The sequence below is a fragment of the Ptychodera flava genome, chromosome 1 (assembly GCF_041260155.1).
Source record: "Ptychodera flava strain L36383 chromosome 1, AS_Pfla_20210202, whole genome shotgun sequence".
Classification (NCBI taxonomy): Eukaryota; Metazoa; Hemichordata; class Enteropneusta; family Ptychoderidae; genus Ptychodera; species Ptychodera flava.
This window is the reverse complement of record NC_091928.1, coordinates 30,301,514-30,321,688: the sequence shown is the minus strand read 5'-3', so window position 1 is coordinate 30,321,688 and position 20,175 is coordinate 30,301,514. Positions and strand designations below refer to the sequence as shown.

At 37.2% G+C, this 20,175-nt stretch overlaps 1 protein-coding gene across 2 annotated transcripts in view; it reads right to left on the bottom strand.

Annotated features, from left to right (window-relative positions):
• Window positions 1-897: 897 nt before the first annotated feature.
• Window positions 898-20,175, bottom strand: part of LOC139134987 (probable nuclear hormone receptor HR3) — a 112,086-nt gene continuing 92,808 nt past the window's right edge. Inside the window, exons 2-10 of one of the 2 annotated variants that reach the window (XM_070702146.1) lie at window positions 19,456-19,535; window positions 17,775-17,916; window positions 16,005-16,522; window positions 15,019-15,124; window positions 10,697-10,839; window positions 9,347-9,425; window positions 8,338-8,528; window positions 6,266-6,554; window positions 898-3,314 (exon numbers count right to left, since the gene is read on the bottom strand). In XM_070702146.1, the coding sequence (XP_070558247.1) occupies window positions 6,279-6,554; window positions 8,338-8,528; window positions 9,347-9,425; window positions 10,697-10,839; window positions 15,019-15,124; window positions 16,005-16,522; window positions 17,775-17,916; window positions 19,456-19,535 (1,535 nt within the window). In that variant the 3' untranslated portion in view covers window positions 898-3,314; window positions 6,266-6,278. Of the gene's footprint in view, window positions 3,315-3,995; window positions 6,555-8,337; window positions 8,529-9,346; window positions 9,426-10,696; window positions 10,840-15,018; window positions 15,125-16,004; window positions 16,523-17,774; window positions 17,917-19,455; window positions 19,536-20,175 lie in introns of those variants that run through there. The other variant, XM_070702138.1, reaches the window with a different exon arrangement.

Here is a 20,175-nt window from a genome sequence, read left to right as displayed (position 1 = left end):
TTCCTCCCTCAGCCCGAGAGTTTTTAAAATGAGCTATAGACACCTCTGTAAAACCGACTTAAAATATCCGTTATCACTCAAACTCATTCGGTAATAAGGCACACATTGAGCGTATTTATTTCAGTGATACCCATATCGCAAATTGTCTCTGTTACGACACAGGACTGTGATTACGATTTGGCGGATTATTACGTTTAGAACATGGCGGGCAATTTCTCTCTCACACACACATATGAAGGACAAAAGTGCGATAAATAATTAAAGCGGGCAATAACTAGATGTACATTTATAATTTTTGACTAGCTTTACATTAAATTGATAGAATTCTGATAAAAAATTAAATGTTTGTTTTAAAAAATGGAAATTACATGTATTTATGGAACGTTGAACTCACGCTGATGTAAAACAAATTACGGAAAAGTTTTGAAGGCGTGTTTTCGTGAGCATTTCCCCTAGGGCAACCGGCTACGTTACGATATTTTTTGTTTTCAAATTATCATCTAGGGTATCATGTTGGGTATTGTAAGCTTAACCTTCAAAACGCCGAGTAACCTTCGAAATAACTGTCCCAGAATGCACTGCTAACGTGAGAAAACGATCTGGCTGCGAAAGAAAAAACACCTGACAAAAGCTGTACAATGCATGATTATGAAAGCAAATCAATGGGATTAACAGTCGTGATGAAGGACCTCATGACGTCATGCATGCCTGACCTTAAAAATCCCACATGCCGGATACGATGACGTGTCCACGCAGCGAGTTTAACTATTGAACAGCGCCCTCTTGCGGTTACTTCACAAGGAAGCTTGTTATAAGTACCATACACCCCTACCACACACATACACACACTCAGTCCCTTACACATCGCTGAATGAATAACTGCAGTCTCCACTGATTAGAGTGTATTCATTCGCCACTGTTATCCTTTTTTTTTCATATTTTATTTGATTCGGAAGCATCCATATCATGGTACAGACTCCACCGTAAAACGCAGCCGTAAAACGTAACATGAGCTATTCAACTCTTTCTACTTTTGATTTGCTTGTGTTTAAGCAATCTACAGAAAAAACAGCGGAAAACTTGATCGCTTCTTGAAGTAAATTACAACAATGAAAATAACGAAGTCTAAAACTTGTGCAAAAAAAAAAAAGAGCAAAACTGATTGAAATTCACAAAATACTGATATATTCACATTCTTTGTAGTATTGAACTCTAATTTTTTAATCTACAAGGTAGATAGCCCTTTGTTGGGAAATCTATAAATTATTTCCATTCTAGTCAATAAATAGTTACAACATGTTATATGTTACATTTCAATGTATTTAAATTCCACACCCCTTGAAACTGCAATGGAATAGCCCATTCCTGCTATTTCAATGGGCCTATAAGCAAACACCATACAAACTACCAGATACCAAGTAAAATACATGTTTTTCATATTATCACTTTTTTTTGGCTGATAGGCATATCTTCTTATCTTTCATTATAAAAACCAACAAGGTGTGTAAATCTATACTTCTCGATTATATGAAAAACCACACAATCGACAAGGGGAAAAGACACTAAATTTACAATTGTTATAAATCAGTGCACACAAAACTAGAATGAAAGCTACTCCATGATTGGTTGGTTGAAGCAGGACGATTTGCAATCAGCCAATCATGTTTCATGTTAAGAAAAACAATCATGGAAGCATCCCTATCTAATGAAATTTCCTGTTCAACAGGCATAGTGTCTGGGTCGTCAATTCATCTATGGCAATGATGAAAGCAAATAAGATATGAATACACAATAAAATCAACAAAGCCGCATTTTGCAAACTGCACGTCAATAGGCCAGCTATGATTCAGCTGCATCACGTTAAGTATTTTCTGATTGGCTTAAACACTTGCAATCATTTATTCTCCACCTATCACATGACACCTTTCATATAAAACTGGTATATCTTTGGACCTCCACAAACAAAACGATATGACACACATTTTGTGGCCACAGAAAATGATTGGTAGATAAATACTACCAAGATACGATCTGTTTTTGGTCCACAGTTAACAGAAGATAAAAGAGGTTGAAAGTTTGTTAGAAAATATCTTGAGCAATATGCCACATAGATTAGTAAGAAAAATTGCTAAACAGAGGTATTTGATATGCTAAATCACATTATCCAAACACTAGGTGGCGGTACACGTGTATGTCAAAAATATCCAACGGTTTCTCCTTCATCTACTCAACACATTTGTCTTCTTTTGCTAACAATATTCGGGAGACATCACAACGCAATCGTTATAGACTGTGAATGATCTGTTCTCAAAAAAAAGGGGACTAAGAAAGAAATCACATATGCAATTGAACATGTCCGTACTTTTCATAATGCGTGGCGGTTTACCGACTCATTACAAGCATGGAAAGTTGCAGAGTAGAGCTCTTTCACGTTCAGAACACTGAGCAGTTATCACATCCATATGTTTTTTTTTTAATTCTAACAAGAGGCAACAACTCAACGAAGCTATTTTAACACCAAGCAGTGTGCAATCAGTCTGTTTGAAACCCACCGACTGCCTAGTTTCCGTTTGTCCCCTCGCGTTTTCAGAGCAACAGTCAGAGCCAAGACAAATTTATCCAAGATTTCGGCCAAAAGACATGCTATTTAAAGTGTTGTCGATCTATATCTAAAACTTCTCAAAAATCTGAAAGTAAAAAAAACAAGGTAAAAGCTGCTCGTCGTACATGCATGGGAAAGTTTAAGGCTTTCATAAATTTACTGACACTCATGGACCGTGCATGCACTCATCAACAAAGCTTTTAACAATTATTGAATACGGCCATGAGAATAAATATCCCTTGAAATTTTTTTCGTATCAGCGAAGATTTTTGTGCAATCTGCAGCAAAATGAAATTCAAACTGGCTGCTACTCCCATGAACAGCAAGGAAAAAGAAAATTGCTTCTCATGAAAAGATGATTAAAAAATCCTTAATTTTATTTTAAAAACAAGAGGTATATGGTAACATTGCAGAGATAAAAATCTTTGTAAAGTTTTGTTTTTTCACTTTTCTGAAAGCGATGATGACTTTAATAATCTCCTATGAATACTCTTCGAGGACAACTGAGCAAAACAATCGGCTCTGACCGCATATTCTATTGTAGAATTTGCATACCTGTCCCCCCACTGGACTTTGGATTCTCCCTACTGTTTACAGAGGCAACATGGGACTGTTGTATTCGGAAGCAGGGGTGGAAAGATCCCATCCTTGATATTCTAGAAGTCTACGAGTAAAGCCTACATTTCATACACAATCGAAAATCCAAGTAACTCTGCAGAATAAAGATGGAAAAAGAACTGCTAGAACTGTGGTAGGTATGTACCATTGAAAGTCAAAAGAAAGTTGAGATGCTGAGAAAAATAGTGAAGAAACCGTAACAATGAACATATAAAGATGAAGCAAACGACCAAATGACATAAGAGCAAGCAAATGAGTTTTATAAAAGTGAAAGATAATTTTTACAAAATCTATGACTGATTCAATAGTTGATTGTTTCTTAGGGTATTATGCGCCTTGAAAGTGAAAGACTTACACTTTTGCTCAAAACCTTCCTTAAGGAATCTTTCGACCATTCTCTTTCAAAATCAAGAATAAAAATCAGGGGTCACCAAATTTTGGTACTAGAGAAACAAATAACCCAGGATTTACAGATATCTAAAATTCAAAATGGCTGCCATCCTTGTGTTAACTCTATGGAGAAAAATAAAATTTTCGAATTTCGAAAGACTAAGTCGGTCAAAAAGTTTTCTCGTACCAAGAGCTTTAAAATGATCCCCAACAAGTGGTATATCAGAAGAGAATTGTAAAAGTTTGAGAGTCTGAATTTCTGTCCCCAAGGCGCGATCTACCTTAATTGCACAATGTTTTCTCTTTTTGTGATTGCCATGGATTTCATTTTCACTACACCCTTAAACCCCGGCTCGAAAAGCCTGATTTTTTTTTTATATGTACAATGTACTCAGCTGTGTTCATGCGCCAAATACTACATCTTTGCATGCTATGGGTGTAGATGATGTTGTTGAATGTGTCATTCTGAAAAAAAAAACTGTCAAACATTACAGCTACTGGCCTATTAATATTCATCAAAGAAAAGTAACATATGGAGAAAGTTGAAGATTGTGTACCAGCTATCCAGAATCAGAGTTCTGCTGAAATTTGTAGTACTGAAAACTGCTGTGACTACCCCTGTCCCTTGATATAACCCTTTATATTAGATGAAATGATCATCAAGAGGTAACAATATAATCTATGCAAAAATTTGCCACATTTTCACAGAATTGTGTACAAACAATCAAGTATACAGCTGAAAAATAATAATAGAAAAGTGCTGTGATGCATAACAGGATGTGATGTCAAAATATCACTGTTATTTGCGATTACAAATGATAGATGTGACATCATCACTATCGTTGCTGAATGATAGGATAGTGAATGTGACATCATCAGTTTTTGCTGTGAAATAGCAGAGAGCGGATGTCACATGACAAGGTTTTGCTGACAAAATAGCAGATAGTCCATGTGATATCGCTAGTTTTTGCAGGCAAGTGATGGACAGTCAATGTGAGTGTCATCATCAGTTTTGCTGAGAAATAGAAGGCAGTGCATGTGACATCATCAGTTTATGTTGAGAAATAGCAGAATGGATGTGACATCATTAGTGTTTACCAAGAAATAACAGACAGTGGATGTGATATCGTTAGTTTCAACAGAAAAGTAATGGACAGTCAATGTGAGTGTCATCATCAGTTTTGCTGAGAAATAGAAGGCAGTGCATGTGACATCATCAGTTTATGTTGAAAAATGACAGACAGTGGACGTGACATCACTGGTTTTTGCCTAGTGAAAGCAGAAGAGGGCAATGAGATCATGCAATGCACAGCTCAATAAAAATGGTGAACAAGGGGGAACTTTTCAGTGATCAAATAGGTACTGAGAGAACAATTTCTTCACTGTCAAGTTTGGAAAGAGGTAATATGTATTTTAGAAAAAAGACACACATTCAGTCTTGGACCATAATTAACTTGTGAAAATTTCATGTCGGACTGTAGCAGACCTTTCCCACAAATTTCAGTTCAGTTTTCTTTAATTTAGAAAAATACACAATACATGAGCACATAATCTTCATAATGAGGAAAAACAACTAACAGTTTTCCTCTTTTATTTTTGAAGGAGGCCCTCTACAGATTCTCACACGCAAATGAAATCATCAGAATCAACAACAATAGTTCATTGTTAAATGTTTTGTGACGGCTGCCATCCCAAAATCACACTGGAATTCATGATGCTAAAAAATACCCACCTACTTTTGAAAATGTACTGTTAAAGTAAACCAGCTAGATGTATTTTTACCACACTATTTGACACTCATTTGACACTAAAAAGACTCCCTTCTTCAAAAGATCTTGAAAACTACACAGTAGAGCGAAAAAATAGATACTTGCTTGGAGTCCATGTAGGAAGGCAAATCTCACATCCTCAACACAGCTGCATGTGTGATAAGAGCTGAATTTTTTTTTCAAATTTGAGTGACTAAAAGAAAAATAGAATGTTGGCGATCTGAAAAATAGAATATTGGCAAAGCTATTGCTGTTGAGTACAGGTGATGGTTTTGTAGTGCCTATACACTGGATAAATGCAATATTACTGTTATGGATAATATAGTCAGGTATGAATACAATTGGTCCAACACTCTGAATTGCAGCTACATGGTTCTTTTTTCGATATGGGCAAGTTTTCAAAACAGACTTGAGTCGGCTTATAATTCCATGTGAGCAACGATAAATTTAATGCTGCATTGCAGTGATAGGCTTGCCATGTAATGTAACAACAGAATATTTGCAATAGACAGACATGCATGGTGACCTACCCCTATACATTGCATGTCAACGACAAAGCTTATCATGTCATGCCATTTATACGCAGGCAGTTTCTCGTAGAGCAAGGACATGATTGCAGTTCATGGCAATGACAGGCCTTTTATGCCAGCATGTCCTATGTACTTTCCCCGCCAAGCTATATCTGTTGGTGGTACGGTGTCTTGCATGCACATTTAGAGACCTTATCATATTAACTCTAGAGGGCGCTTTCTCCACACGAAGAGCCGCAAGCAATGTATACACGTTACTGCACAGAAAAAAGGCCAAGATTCATTTAACATGGGAAGTTGACATCCACCTGAGAACTGTAAAAATACCACTACTGTCATCACTAAAGCAAATTAACCACACAGCCCAGGTCATGTTTTATCGGAATATGAATGCTGCGAGTGTGTCAAACAGTCTTTCAATTGTGTGTGAGAATTCTGTTGGGAGGTTGCTGTCGATGATTTCCGTGCCTTCAGTTGCTTCTGTCGAAGATACTCCTTCAGCTCGTCGGGAAGTTTGTCAAATGTGGTGTTGAGCGTCACGTCCCGGTATTTAATTAGAAACTCCTCCTGCTCGTCCTGCTGCTGATCAGGAATGTCGTATATTTCCGCATACAGCTCCGGCACTTCCACGTCAGGACTCTCAACCTGCAACAATTCCAGAGTACAGCTCTGAGCCAAAGGTGCAAGTTTTCACTGCTAGTTATTCAGTCTCATTTGAAAGCAGAGAATTTCACACTATATGCCACATTTGTATCAGCTCCCCATTCCCTGAGAAACCGACTTATCCCTCTTAACTCTTTGAGTGCTGTAGTTTTTCCCACCAAAATGTCAGTGCAACATTTCACAAGTTTTTATGAATTTTTCTGTATTTTTTTTATAATTTTGAACCAAATGGACACCACACTTCATTAGCTGCAATTTTTCATCAAAATTTTTGGCAAAAATATGAAAAATAAATTGACTAGGGTATCTTTTATAAAGACGACAACATTCGACTTTGGCGCTTAAACGGTTGGCAATAACAAATACACCAAATCCGTTATCTCAGAGTGCTATGAAAGTTACAGAAGAAACAGTGAAGGAATCTTGTGGCCATGGAGGAAGCCGTTAAAGTTTCAACAAACAAACTAAGAAACTCAGCGACAGAACCAAGTCTCTAAATTTCCTCCTTATTTTGAAGGACTGACAACGAACATTGAACTGTCAGTGGAAAAAATCACTGTATGAGTATTAAAACTGCAGGCACAGAGAGAATACAGTGATTATCCATTTTCACTATTCTATATGGCACAAGACTACTAATTCACTTTTGTTACCCACAAAGATAGTTTGGAAGAAAGATAGTGCGGACCTGCTTGTTTTGTTTGAATTTTAATTTGAATTATTTTCGTAAAGATAATTTTCTGCTTGAATCAAAATGCAGACTGTTGTGAATAATGGCTGAAGCATTCTGTGGTAATATGTGGAGTTATAAGGCCCATAGAAATCATAACATTGAGCCTGAATTTTGTCAAAAACACCACCGAGGACTTTTCCAGGACTATTCAGGCGGCTTTAAAATTCAAGGACTTTCAGAGACTTTCCAGAAGCCTACTAATCTTGTACTAACTACTGTAAAAACCCTGTCAATTCAACCAGAAAACAATAAATTGTCAAATTATTAGAAGATTAACGAAGCCAAAATAATTTTAGTGGTTGCATTATTAGGGATTTCAACTTTTTTGACAGTTCATAAATGATATGCGTACCATCTTGCATGATTGAAACATATAAAAGTGACTTTCCTGACGTCCAAACTCAGACATTCTGTTTTATACACAGTATTGTTCTGTTTATTTTATTGAAAATACAATATTCAAAACAGCATGTCATGATTGGTTTGTTGAATTATTGGAGATTGAGAAAGTCCCAATTTCCATCTGCGGTCAAACTGATAAGGGTAAAATAAAATTACATTTAGAGAAAAAAAAACAGGGCGGTTGAATTAATAGAGTGGTGGAATCAATAGGGTTTTTACAGTTTCACCAAAAAATAACTGAGGATGTGATGTCATGCAGGGATTATGAAAAGCTGTATTTTTCATTCTCTCTGCAAACAGGTATATTTATGTTTTAAAAATGTTCACTTTTAATCTTTGGTCATCTGAATTTGGAAGACTGATGTATCATTGGCCCAAAATTTTATTCCCTTGACACCAACAATGCTGTAAAGTTGTTTACCAAACATACTGTGGATAACTCAAATCTCGGGAAAATTTTCTGGCACCCAAGGTATATAGTAATTCATCTTGGTCCGGGAATTTTCCGGCACTCAAGGTAGTCACAGGGTTAAAAATACTGGAAAGTACGAGACAGTTAAATGAAAATATTATTTTTCTAAAGTAGGGTGTTGGTGCAGTTTCCATGTATCTTAAAGAAACTTGTTTCACCTTGAGAGTTCTTGCATTGTGCGCATGCAGCTCGTTAAGTACGGCAAGATCCGACATTTTCAAGAGTATTTCAGCAAACAGTTTCCTGCCTTGGGAAACCCCGTGGTAGCGAGCAAGTTCACCTCTGAGTGCCTCCAGAAATCTGTTCTGCATCACGGCCACTGGAGTTACATCACTGAGTCCCTTGCGATCTGCAAAAAAAAGAATTGGTAATATTGTAAATGGAACACCTGGGAAGAATTAATGTGACACTGTACACTGTTGTTCTTGAAACGTCTTTTGAACATTTAACTTTACAACTATTGGTCAATATATAACCTCGCAGTTTTGCATGGATCTGGCAAGCTTGATAAAAAACCTCATCTAATTTTTTGGAGGGGAGAAGTTTGGACTTTGACAGCCAATGGAATGGCACTCTTGTTCTCGGAGCTAGGGAGTATGGATAGGACTTAAACCTAGTGAGTGCATGTACTGCTTGGTCAACGTAGTGGTGCCTGCCCTCTTGTAGACTACCTAGGAAAGTATCAACCAGAATGTTACCTTAACTTCAGAATGCCTCTGCACGAAATTTAAAACCAGCTTGAAATGTCAGTTTCTGTCACCGTAATGTTATGAACTGAAACCATTCTTTTTTTCCTAATTTCAAGCAGACTGACCATAATTTGAAGAGTACGTACTGACTGCAGGATGCCTCTCTGAAGGCAAACGAGGAGCAAAGCACAGCGCCCTCTACTGGCAAAAGTTGGAGATCCTTCACAGTTTTGTAACTCAAACCAGGCACGTACATAAATAGAATTATACCTCCTGAAATTGATGTTTATATTAAAGTATGCTTTTTTGCATAATAACCCTCAACTCTTTTGTCATCTTCTACGTTACATTGGAGAAAAAAATCTGCAAATCATCAAGTTCTTGTCCATTTTACACACCTTCCCAAGCAATAGTGGAATTAAATAAACCATTATACTCAGAAATAATGAGATGACTACCAAGAGAAATAAACACTTACCTGGATTGACAAGTGCCACAGCTGAGACAAGAGCCACTTCAGCTTCAGACAACCTGAATTTATTGAAGTGGTCAGCGAACTATGGAAGTGAGAAACACAAAATTATGAAAAGGCATGATAACACTTTTAAACATATCCTTCATACCATTTAGGTAAGTTGAGTATTCTAAAAAGATGAAAAAAGGTCAGGGCACTAGGATATTAACATTGACATTGAACAGTTGTGGGGAAAAATGACCCTGTTTTTCGGTGTTGTGCGTCTCTCAGCTTGATGCATTAGTGTATGGCATGAAAATGAAATGTTGCCTGTTGCTGTAACTTGCTATAACTCATTTCATGTTGCATTCAACAACTAGACAACTGCTTTATAAAATGGAGAGAGTTGTGTGCATTTTGCTGGCGTCAAACAAAATGTGTATTCTAATGCCATATCAAGGAATGTTGTGGTAAGTCCACTTTGAAGGTCAGCAGTCAACATCAATTGCACTACTCAACAGCGCCCTCTATAAAATGTTGCTATTAGAGTTAGACCTTTGTTTTTTTATCTGGTAACACTAAGGTATGGGTCATCAATTACTGTCATCACACAAGTAAATCAAGGTCTAGATAGCTGGATTTGATATTTATAGAACGATAAAGATCGCATTCAAACTTGGTGCTAGGCAAAATGACTGAGAGATACCAAATGTTTGTACTTTGTGTTTTGATTTCTCAGTGGGGCAAATACCTTTATTCTTTATCATTTAATAATTCTGATTACAATTATGTATACCAGTTTGATCAAAAAAAGCCAAACACTGTAATATTCTCCAGTGAGATAATGAGAGGGTTAATACATTCATGTCCTGTTGATGATGGCAAAAATCACCGACATTTGCAACTTAAATATTCACATTTTTAACCCTTGAGTGCTGTTTTCCCACCAAAATTTTAGTGCAACATTTCATCAAGTTTTATGACTTTTTCTGTAATTTTTTTGATAATTTTGGACCAGATGGACATCACTTTTCATTGGTTACAGTTTTTGATCAAAATTTTGGGGAAAATTTGAAAAAATTAACTGAGGGTTATAATTTATAGAGTTGACAGACTGACAATGGTAACTCAAAGGGTTGGTGATCAAACAACATCTCCCTCTTTTTCCCTGCAACACTGACATAATGTGCTTAGAAACGCTAGGAAGCTTTATGTTTTGATAGGAAAGATTTACATCCCCAGTGCTGGAAAATGTTCAGGGTGCATAAACAGAAGCTATTTTGGGTGTAAAATATCTCCTACCACTGGAAAATAGTGTTCTAGAAATGCACAGAAGCCATCTTGGCAGAAGGGATAAGTTTACATTTCACTTACCTTATGCATGCGCTGTATCATGCTCTGTGGGCAGAACAGCGTCATTACACTCATCTTGAATGGTGTATCTTCTAAGAGGGAATTTTTCTCTTTGTCAAGGAGTATATTACAGGACTGTAACATCCACACCTCGAACACGCCACCTGTAGTGAAATCAGAGAAACTGTTAGGGCTGCTATCGCCTTTCATTCACAACTTTTTCCCTGAACTATTTAGATGCAAATGGCCCATATTGAACCTGATGGTTTCAAGATGCAACGCTCTGCACCCCAATAGCGCTGATCACAAATGACATCAGTTTTTCTCTCATTACTATGCATAGATAAATATTGTCTGCATTTTCCGCATAAACGACGAAAATAAAATCTGTTGGTGTTACAATGGCTACTAAAAGCAGTGTTTTTGTTAAGGCCGACACCCGGTATATGTTACCGGGATTCCCCAGTCATTTTACCGGGGTTCCCCTTGGTATATCAATGCAATCAGATCAGGGGACTGCAGAAATATTACCAGGGTTCCCAAATCATTTACCAATGTTCCCCAACCTTAGCAAAAACACTGAAAAGTCACACTAATTTATATGAATTTATAGTTTAGACTACAAGCTGCAACAACAGCCACCCACACAACAGCAAAATTTGTCGGAATTTCAGGCAGCGTTGTCTGAAGGCGCATGTGTGCAGCTGTACCAGTATTTAGTAACAAACCTGAAATTGTGATCAACACTATTTCTCACCACCTTTTAATACTGCAACTGGTCAAAAGTTTTGTCACCATAATCGATTCAACAAGATCCTGACACAAGTGCACAATCAACCATGGTCTAGTCAGTATTCAAATAACATGCTTAAACTGTTCAGCTGCAATTCCCTGTAAAAAGGTCTATAATAACTTGGCAAAACCAGCGTGGTAAAAAAGTTGAAATTCTGACAAAGACATCATGCCACTGCAATCAACAGATTTCAAACAAAACCTCAGTGGCACATTACTGGCATTGAAAAGGAATGGGTCTGTGATCTGGTGAGATGTTGTGATTTTTCACAAAATTTGAAAAACATGTTTTCAAGTAACTGATGGGATTTATTTTACAAAGCTTTCTGGACCACACAACACATACAGCCTAGGCAGCTACCAGTTGCTAGGCAGTTGCATACTGTTTCAAAAATTTGCGATTACATCATTTTGTATTCATGAGGCTCCATTTCTGTACGATTGAATTTGACAAGCCCAGGGAGCAGGGCAAGGACGGATGTCTCTTCTCCGAGGATGATGTCTCCCAGAGATGATACTTCATATAGCCTTTGACCTCAGAAAGCAATTTTTGGTGTGATTAATGTTTGCTGACGCTGTTGGGAAAGAAACACACAATGGGACTGCGCTGCCGGGCTGTTCAAGATGGTAAATACATGCTCTCTGATGCTCTGAACACAAATGCCATATTTATTATTCCTACAAAGACGTAAACATGCCGAGTTTTGGAACCACTCTACAGAACATTCTCTCTCTCTCTCTCTCTCTCTCTCTCTCTCTCTCTCTCTCTCTCTCTCTCTCTCTCTCAGACTCCCAATATTTACCTCTCTCTCTGATATTTACATGCATCATAAATTGGCAAGTTAATGTTGGTGTCATGTTAACATTTGAATGAAAGCCAACTGATCCACTATTTAACTTGTAGTCCTCCCATTAAAATCAAATTTAGCTCAATTCTCAAATCACGTACCAGCCAACTGACACAGGCATTTTCAGTTCAGATATCTCACACTCGCTGGATCCTTCAAGGCGGTGTGAGCTCCTCAGCTTTCAGAGATTGAGTGATTAGAAGCAGGCTTTCAGGCTGAGAAAGACGTCAGTGGCTGTCTCTGACGACAATACAAGCCAGAGGGTGTATTAAGGGGAAGAAAATTGTATCTCTAGGGTTTTACAATGTGCTGGCTGCCTTCAATACATACAGAAACAAATGATCTCGACTTCTGCATAACTTGGGGAATAAAAACAACAACGACTGGTTAACTAGAAATGTGAGCTGAATCGATGTATTTTTGGTACGTTCATTTTCACTGATATTTCCACTTCTCAAGCCTCGACGCGCCTCCCGTGCTTTCTGAAAGGCTATTTCACCTCAGGAGAATAAAGTGTGATGCAAATGTTACGCAAATCCTGTCTCTCTCTTTTTTTTGCCAGTTTCAACACACCACGTCTGAAAGCATGAGAAGGAGATGTAATGTCCATGGCAAGTGTGTTAATCTGTTCACCAAAAATAATGTGAACAGGTCCACAATTACCATTATTAACCCTTTCACCCCCAGTTCCCTGTGTACAGGTCCAACTTTACCATAGAAAACAATAGATTTGGGACAAACCATGGTGGTGAAAGGATTTTAAATGTAGAATCTTCCTCAGAGACACTTATTTAGACTCTAAAATTTGTACAATTCTTTTCTGATCTACCGCCTCTGGATGCTCATTTTAAAGTTCTTGGAGCAAGAAAAATTTTCCATCCTCTTTATAGTGTTTCGAAAATTGGAAATTTTACTTCTATCTTTAGATATAACACGGGGATGGTGGCCATTTTGAATTTCAAATATCGGTGAATGTCAGGTAATTCGTTTCTCTAGTACAAAACTTTGAACACTGACCCCTGATTTTGCTCTTGATTTGTTAAGAGTATGGGCGAAAGTTTCATAGAAGAATTTGAGCAAAAGTTTAAACAAGAGTATACAGGACTGCAGGCGCACAATTGGGATTACTTATGACGTAGATCGTTTGCATACACTGGGTGGGAGTTTTCGAATTCTTGTGAAACGATGGTTTCTCAGGGGGGTAAACACTATTTGTTATACACTAGGGGGATTTGCAGCATTCAATTATCACCTTTTGTAATGGATGATGTACCAGGCTGCTGCATGGTGTGCAACTTATTATTGGCTCAATACAACATGATATAACTGAATTTTTTCTCATCTTCAACAATAATATATCTTCAACAATAATATATCTTGAGTAGCGGATAGAGTTAATCCCTACATCGGCTAAGGTCTGGTAAGCTAAACCGTCTCAGATTTGAAACGTTTCAGAACCACTCAGTAGCATCCACACATAAGTTTTTAAGACAGTATTGGACCAGAGCTGTTACAGAGGCGTTTTAAAATTAATGGCCTGTGTATGAACGGCACTTATGTTTCTGTACAAATCATGTCTAACATGTAAAATTCTGGCTCACAACTTTTGAGATTTTCACCAAGGTCACATTTTTGCTGCTCATTAGCATACCTTTGGTAAATAATATCTTCATTTGAACAAATTTCCATTTACAGTTGAATGTATCTACAGACCAAATATAAAGATTAACTATGCAGCAGTTCTCAAGTTTTACAATTGAAACAGGGACTTCAAAAATGAGATATTTAGCATTTTTTTTTTGACAAAAACGGGAAAAATTGTCCCCAATATAATATATTGCAAGTTTTGTAACAATTTGAACAAAGCTGATATAAATCATCCCTAAGAACCTTTACATCAAATTTCAAACCAATAGGAGCAGCCATTTCAGAGAAGAGTTTTTTGACCAAAAAATGAAAAAGGAAAAAAGAGAACAAAGATATAAATTTGCAGAGTTCACCACAACTTGAACAAACTCAACTAAGTTTACCCCTAGAAACATGCATGCAAAGATTCATATGCTAGATCATGTATCCCACTCATACCACACTCATTGCTCTCGTTGACTGCCGTGTAAATGGTGGAGGGCATTTGCTGCAGTTCTCCTGGCTACGTAATTATTGTGTTCAGCGGGGACTCTGATTTTACCCATGAAGACACACCCGATGTTGGCTATTTCCATTATATTTAGAAAGAAGGTGATAATTGAATGCTCCAAATCCCCCTAGTGTGCAACAGATAGTGTTTACCCCCTGATTAAACATCGTTTCAGGAGAATTCAAAAAATCCCACCAAGTGTATGCAAATGATCTGCGTCATCAGTAATCCCAAACTGTGCCCCCACAGTCCTGTATGATATTCCCATTTAAATGAGCACTCATATTACATAGATACAAGAGCGTAAATAAAAACTTGTAATTTGTAACATTTTCTTTGTGTGTTTTTGAACCACTTACCCACCTACTTTTCATACTTTTATGTAGATGCAGAACAAAGAATTAAATCACTCTGGCCTAAAAACGCTGTTTCCAACGAATGCGTCATATTGTAATTGATTCAGTATTGAGAAAAATATTATATAGTGGCTGATTTACAGCCATTTAAAAAAAAAAATTTCAAAATTACTACATATACCGGTACAAATGAAGACATCCTCTACTCACCTTTTAGAAGTAGTATTTGATCCTCTTGAGAAAGATCTCTAAAACCGGGTAATTTTTTACTGAACACCACAATCCTTTTTATAAGAGCAATTATTGCTTGGGAAACCTGTAAAAAAGAAGAATTTCTTAGTCCATTACGTATTTTGTTCTGATTAAAGTTTGTTTATTTTTTACATCGCAAACGATTTTTCCCTCACCCTCTGAAACTTGTTTCAGGACCAGTACACAAAATATCTAATTTCAAATTTCAAATGAAAAACATATCACCCCAAGTCAATGTATTTTGACTTCATTGTTTGTTAGAATTTTTTCATGTGAGAAGTAAAAGTAATTTAACTTAGGAATTCTGAAAATTTCTTTGCATTTAGCTCTTTAATTGTAAATATAAAACTAGACAAGTGTTAGAACTTTTTTGAGTATTAATTGTAAAGCAGCACATCAATTACAGCTAATGAGGATATATTAAGTCCATCAATTTATGAAATTACCCAGCAACTTTAGCTTAGCAGTTTGCTAAGTTTGCCATACGACCTGGCGTTTACCTAAACAAGAGTCTGTTTTATTGTCTGATGACTGATAAGAAATCCGCCAAACTCAGCAGGTAGCTCCTCCACTGAGTAAACTGATATGCCTATACCGGTGTAAGATTAATTTTTGTTGTTTGAGTTTTTTGAAAAATCACAAATTTTATTTTTCCCCATAGCATTAACACAGGGATGGCGGCCATTTTGAACTTCAAATATCGGTGAATGTCAGGTAATTTGTTTCTCTAACCAAACTGTACATAGTGACCCCATGATTTTTTCTTGATTTAGTAAGAGAATGGTTGAAAGTTTCACTGAGGAAAATTTGAGCAAAAGTTTAAGTCTGTGCTATCAAGGCGTGTGCTACCTTAAGCTCAAAGTGAACTGTTTCTAACAGATTCTAATATGTAGACAAAATATTCTAAAAGACCCCATCAGAGCTGGTACACATTCAGTCTTTACCTTTGAGTTCTCATGGGCTTCCCCACTGACTGACTCCGGAGACGAGAGCGAAAAAGACGCCTCAGAGAAAGACGCAGGTGATGATATTGAGGACGAAGAGGATGACATCGTGGCTTCCCCTGGTGACCCTACCGAGCCTGGAGACAAAGCACTGAAGTCCCTCCCCGGGCTGAAGCAGGGTTGGTCCGTGTAGTCGGGTTTAAAACGCTTTGTAGCCGACCTGGAGTACAATTTCAAGTTCGTTTCACTGAACGGTGAGGCCAAGTTGTGGGCTTCCCGGACTTGCTGTATCAACTCCGACATTTCAGGATCCATTTTCATGGCAAGCGGGGAAACGTCGCTTTTCGGTTTCTCCGGAGAGCTAACATTGAAAAGCAGATCCTGATTCTGTTCAATGCGACGTTGTTTCTCCTCGTCTTCCATCCGTCGTATCGTCGTCTGGATTTCGGCCTTTTGTTCTTCAAACGCAGCCATGGCAAGCTCTTTCTCCCTGTTTGGAATTCGTCCAAATTTCACAGCTGAAAAGAGATTTTCACACCAGTGTAATACATCAAAATAACCTGATGAAGTTTATGGAATCCAAATTCATAATTATGGCATGTACCGGTATTATCAGTGCAATGGCTTGGGCTGTACCGTATATACAGGGGATTGAGAATTTTTAAAAATTTGGAAACTGGTCAGTTTTCGGTTTTGTCAAACACTGGGAACTCTCATTCAATCGATCAATCAACATTTTTTTCAATCACTTTCTCTCAGACGATATTTTAACAATGAAAAAAAAAAACACTAACGCAGTATTGGAAACAAACTTGGGATAAACAATGTTAACAACACAGACCTGAAAAAAAAAAATAGCTGCTGCCCTTCATAAAAATGTATTGAAAACACTGATAAATGAGGGGGAAAAAAGAGTAGGCGGAGTAACATGAATATAATATCTTGCCGTTTTAGTTATAGAAGAAAAAAAACACATGAGGATTGCTATTTTTGATTTCCACTAAGGCAGCATTATGTGTTTGAGTTGTGGTATTGCTAGAGGAGGTTTACTTGCACTGTTTAATCGCACTGTGTAATCGTCAGTGTAATGCACACAGGAGAAAGTGGTTTCATCGGTGAGGGCGCACCTCCAATATTACAATCACAACAAATTTAAAAGTTCTCTTTGAGTGCGGCTCTGGTTGATCACCTCTGATACTCCTGATACGTCAAACCCAATGATGTAAATACCGGTACACTGCTTATAGGATAAATTACCCTCAAGATCCCAAGGTTACGAAAAAACACACTGATGTAAAGAAATGGCTTAAGGCAGAACACACCACTGGGACAGATAGTCGGACTCTCACATTTCTACATTTCTTTTCTGATCTACCAATTGTTGGGGTTCGTTTAAAGCTCTTGGGGGAAGAAATATTTCACCTCCTTAGTTTTTTGAAAATTCAAAATTTAATTTTCCCCACGTAGAGGTAACACAGGAATATGGCCATTTTGAATTTCAAATATCGCAAAACGTTGGGTAATTTGTTTCGCTAGTTCTAAACTTTGCACAGTTACCCCCGACTTTTAGTCTTGGTTTGGTAAGAGAATGATTGAAGTTTCATTCAGGAAAGTTTGAGCAAAAGTTTCAGTCTTTCACTTTCGAGGCGCATACTACCTTAAGCTGTAAATTAACCTCAAGATCCCATGGACTTGACACACACACTGATGTAAAGAAATGGCTAAAATTATCAAGCATCAGAGACTTACAATAGAATTAAGTATACTGACCTTCCTTTGACATTCCAACCTGTACACACTTCTGCCATCGACAGTACGCACAGCGGTTTCTGCTGTACTTGTCGATGACACATGACTTGGTTCGTAGGCATTCATAAGTGTCGTGTTTCTGAATACTCCGACGGTAAAAACCCTACAAAGTGATCAGAAATAGCAACTTTTCCCTCTCAATGCTAAATCTTAGGTCTATACAGAAACTGACAAAGTGAGTTAAAATATCATTTTTCCATTTGAATATGATAACACAGAGCGGTGGTTTTGTTAAGGGCGGTACCTAGGTAAATTTTACCGGGGTTCAATTGTCATGCTACCAGGGTTTCCTCAGAATATCAATGCAATGAGATTAGGGACTACAGAACTGGGGTTCCCAAACCATTTACCTATGTACCTTAACCTTAGCAAAAACACTGCAGAGAATACAGTGTATGTACGACATGGCATTCGTTAAACCTCATTTCATAAACAGCTTGTAAGAAATATACACTTTTAATAATTATTCCTTGGTGATATATTGTGCCAATGTCTTTTGTACGGCAATTTAATCCTTTGAATGGGGAAAAAATAGTCTGGTCCATCATTTATGTGAGATATGGCGACCAGGACTGCATTGGAATCCAGCAAAGTGACTGAAATAGCAAGTCTATTGACAAAATATGATAATGATAGTACCCTTTGGCAACTCTCCTGTACCCTATAACCCTTTCATGATAACACTCTCTTGATCAAACCCTATAAATCAGTCGCTTTGCCCGACAACACCAGCTTTCTGTGGTATGTCTGCAGATTGTGTAAATTACAGAATTCAACACTCCACATTAACATCAACAGACAACTGACATGTTTCTGTGTAACGTTTCAGTTAATATCTGGTGAATATCTCTTTGTTAACCCTTTGCACCCTGACCCCCTGGTGACCTATGACATCATACAGACCTTTTTTTCTGAGCAGGGTTCAAAGGGTTAACAGAACAATCAGCTGGACTTTTAGATATTACCGGTATTTGAAAAAACAGCTGCATATCTCGTTCATATACAAAAGTTTAGCTGATTTTTTCAATTATTAGAAAATTCCATTAAGCTGAACATTTCAGCCAATTTGCAAAAATTCAGCTGACTTTTTCACTGAATGCTGTTCATCTCATAAATCAGCTGGATTTTTTAGTGAATATGATATGACATATTTAAGCTGGAAAGTTACGGTACAATTATATTCAGTATTATTGTAACATTAATATCTGGTGATAAAATTTGAAGTTAGAAGAAACCGAAATTTGTTCGGAGATTCCGAAATTTGTTCAGAATGCATTTTAAATTATTGTCAAAATCAGTATTTGTGACATCAGCACAAGATGAATATTACATTCCGTGTACCTGGATTTGAGACAGATATAAACTCGGTATTACCTGTGGGCTCTGGTCAACCCAACCCAGCCCAACCATGGCTGGAGATTTTAAAAAGCAGATATGTACAAAGGAATATTAACTATTGTCCTATGATTCTAAGATTGTATGTTCCATCTAAATATATGTAATACCACATCATTTATTTTTAATACATGCCTCTAATACTAGATAAACCGATCTCTTTACATTTGCAATGCCCTGTGGGGAATCTGACACATAAAATATCTTTTGCGAAAAACAACATTTCTGGAGTACAATCAAAACCTACCTTGCAGCCCTCACATGTGCTAGTTCCATAGTGAACACCTGACGATCTGTCTCCACACACTTTGCATGGAATGTAAATACCTGGAAATAAATGGAAAAAGATAAGGCTTTTATTGAGGATTATCGTTTTGAGTGCTATCATTTTTCCCTCCAGAATTTTAGAGCAACATTTTACCAATTTTATGAATTTTTCTGTAATTATTTTGACAATTTTGGATAAAATGGACATAATTTTTCATTGCCCACAGGTTTTGATCAAAAAGGTGAGAAAAATCTGAAAAAAGTTTCTGTCTTATATTTTTGGAAGGCAACAAAAACATCGCTGATCACAAATGACATCATTTTTCTTTCAGTAATATGCAAGAAAAAATATTTGACTGTCCACATTTTCCGCAAGAATGACGAAAATGAAACCTGGTAGTGTTACAATAGATACATGTACTAAACGTCATGTAATTTATGGCTCAGACTACAAACTGCAACAACAGCCACATATGCAACAATAAAATTTGTCAGAATTTCAAGCAGTAGTGTCTGATATCGCGCATGTGCAGCTATAGTTGGTAACAAACCTGAAATCGTGATCAGCGCTATTGACTTTGGCACTGAAAGAGTTACAAAGTAATGATGGAGATGTACATCGGCAGAGCCACATAATTCTATTGTGAAGGTGTATATAACTCATAGGACATGTTTCTTGTCAAGATTATATGGACATTAC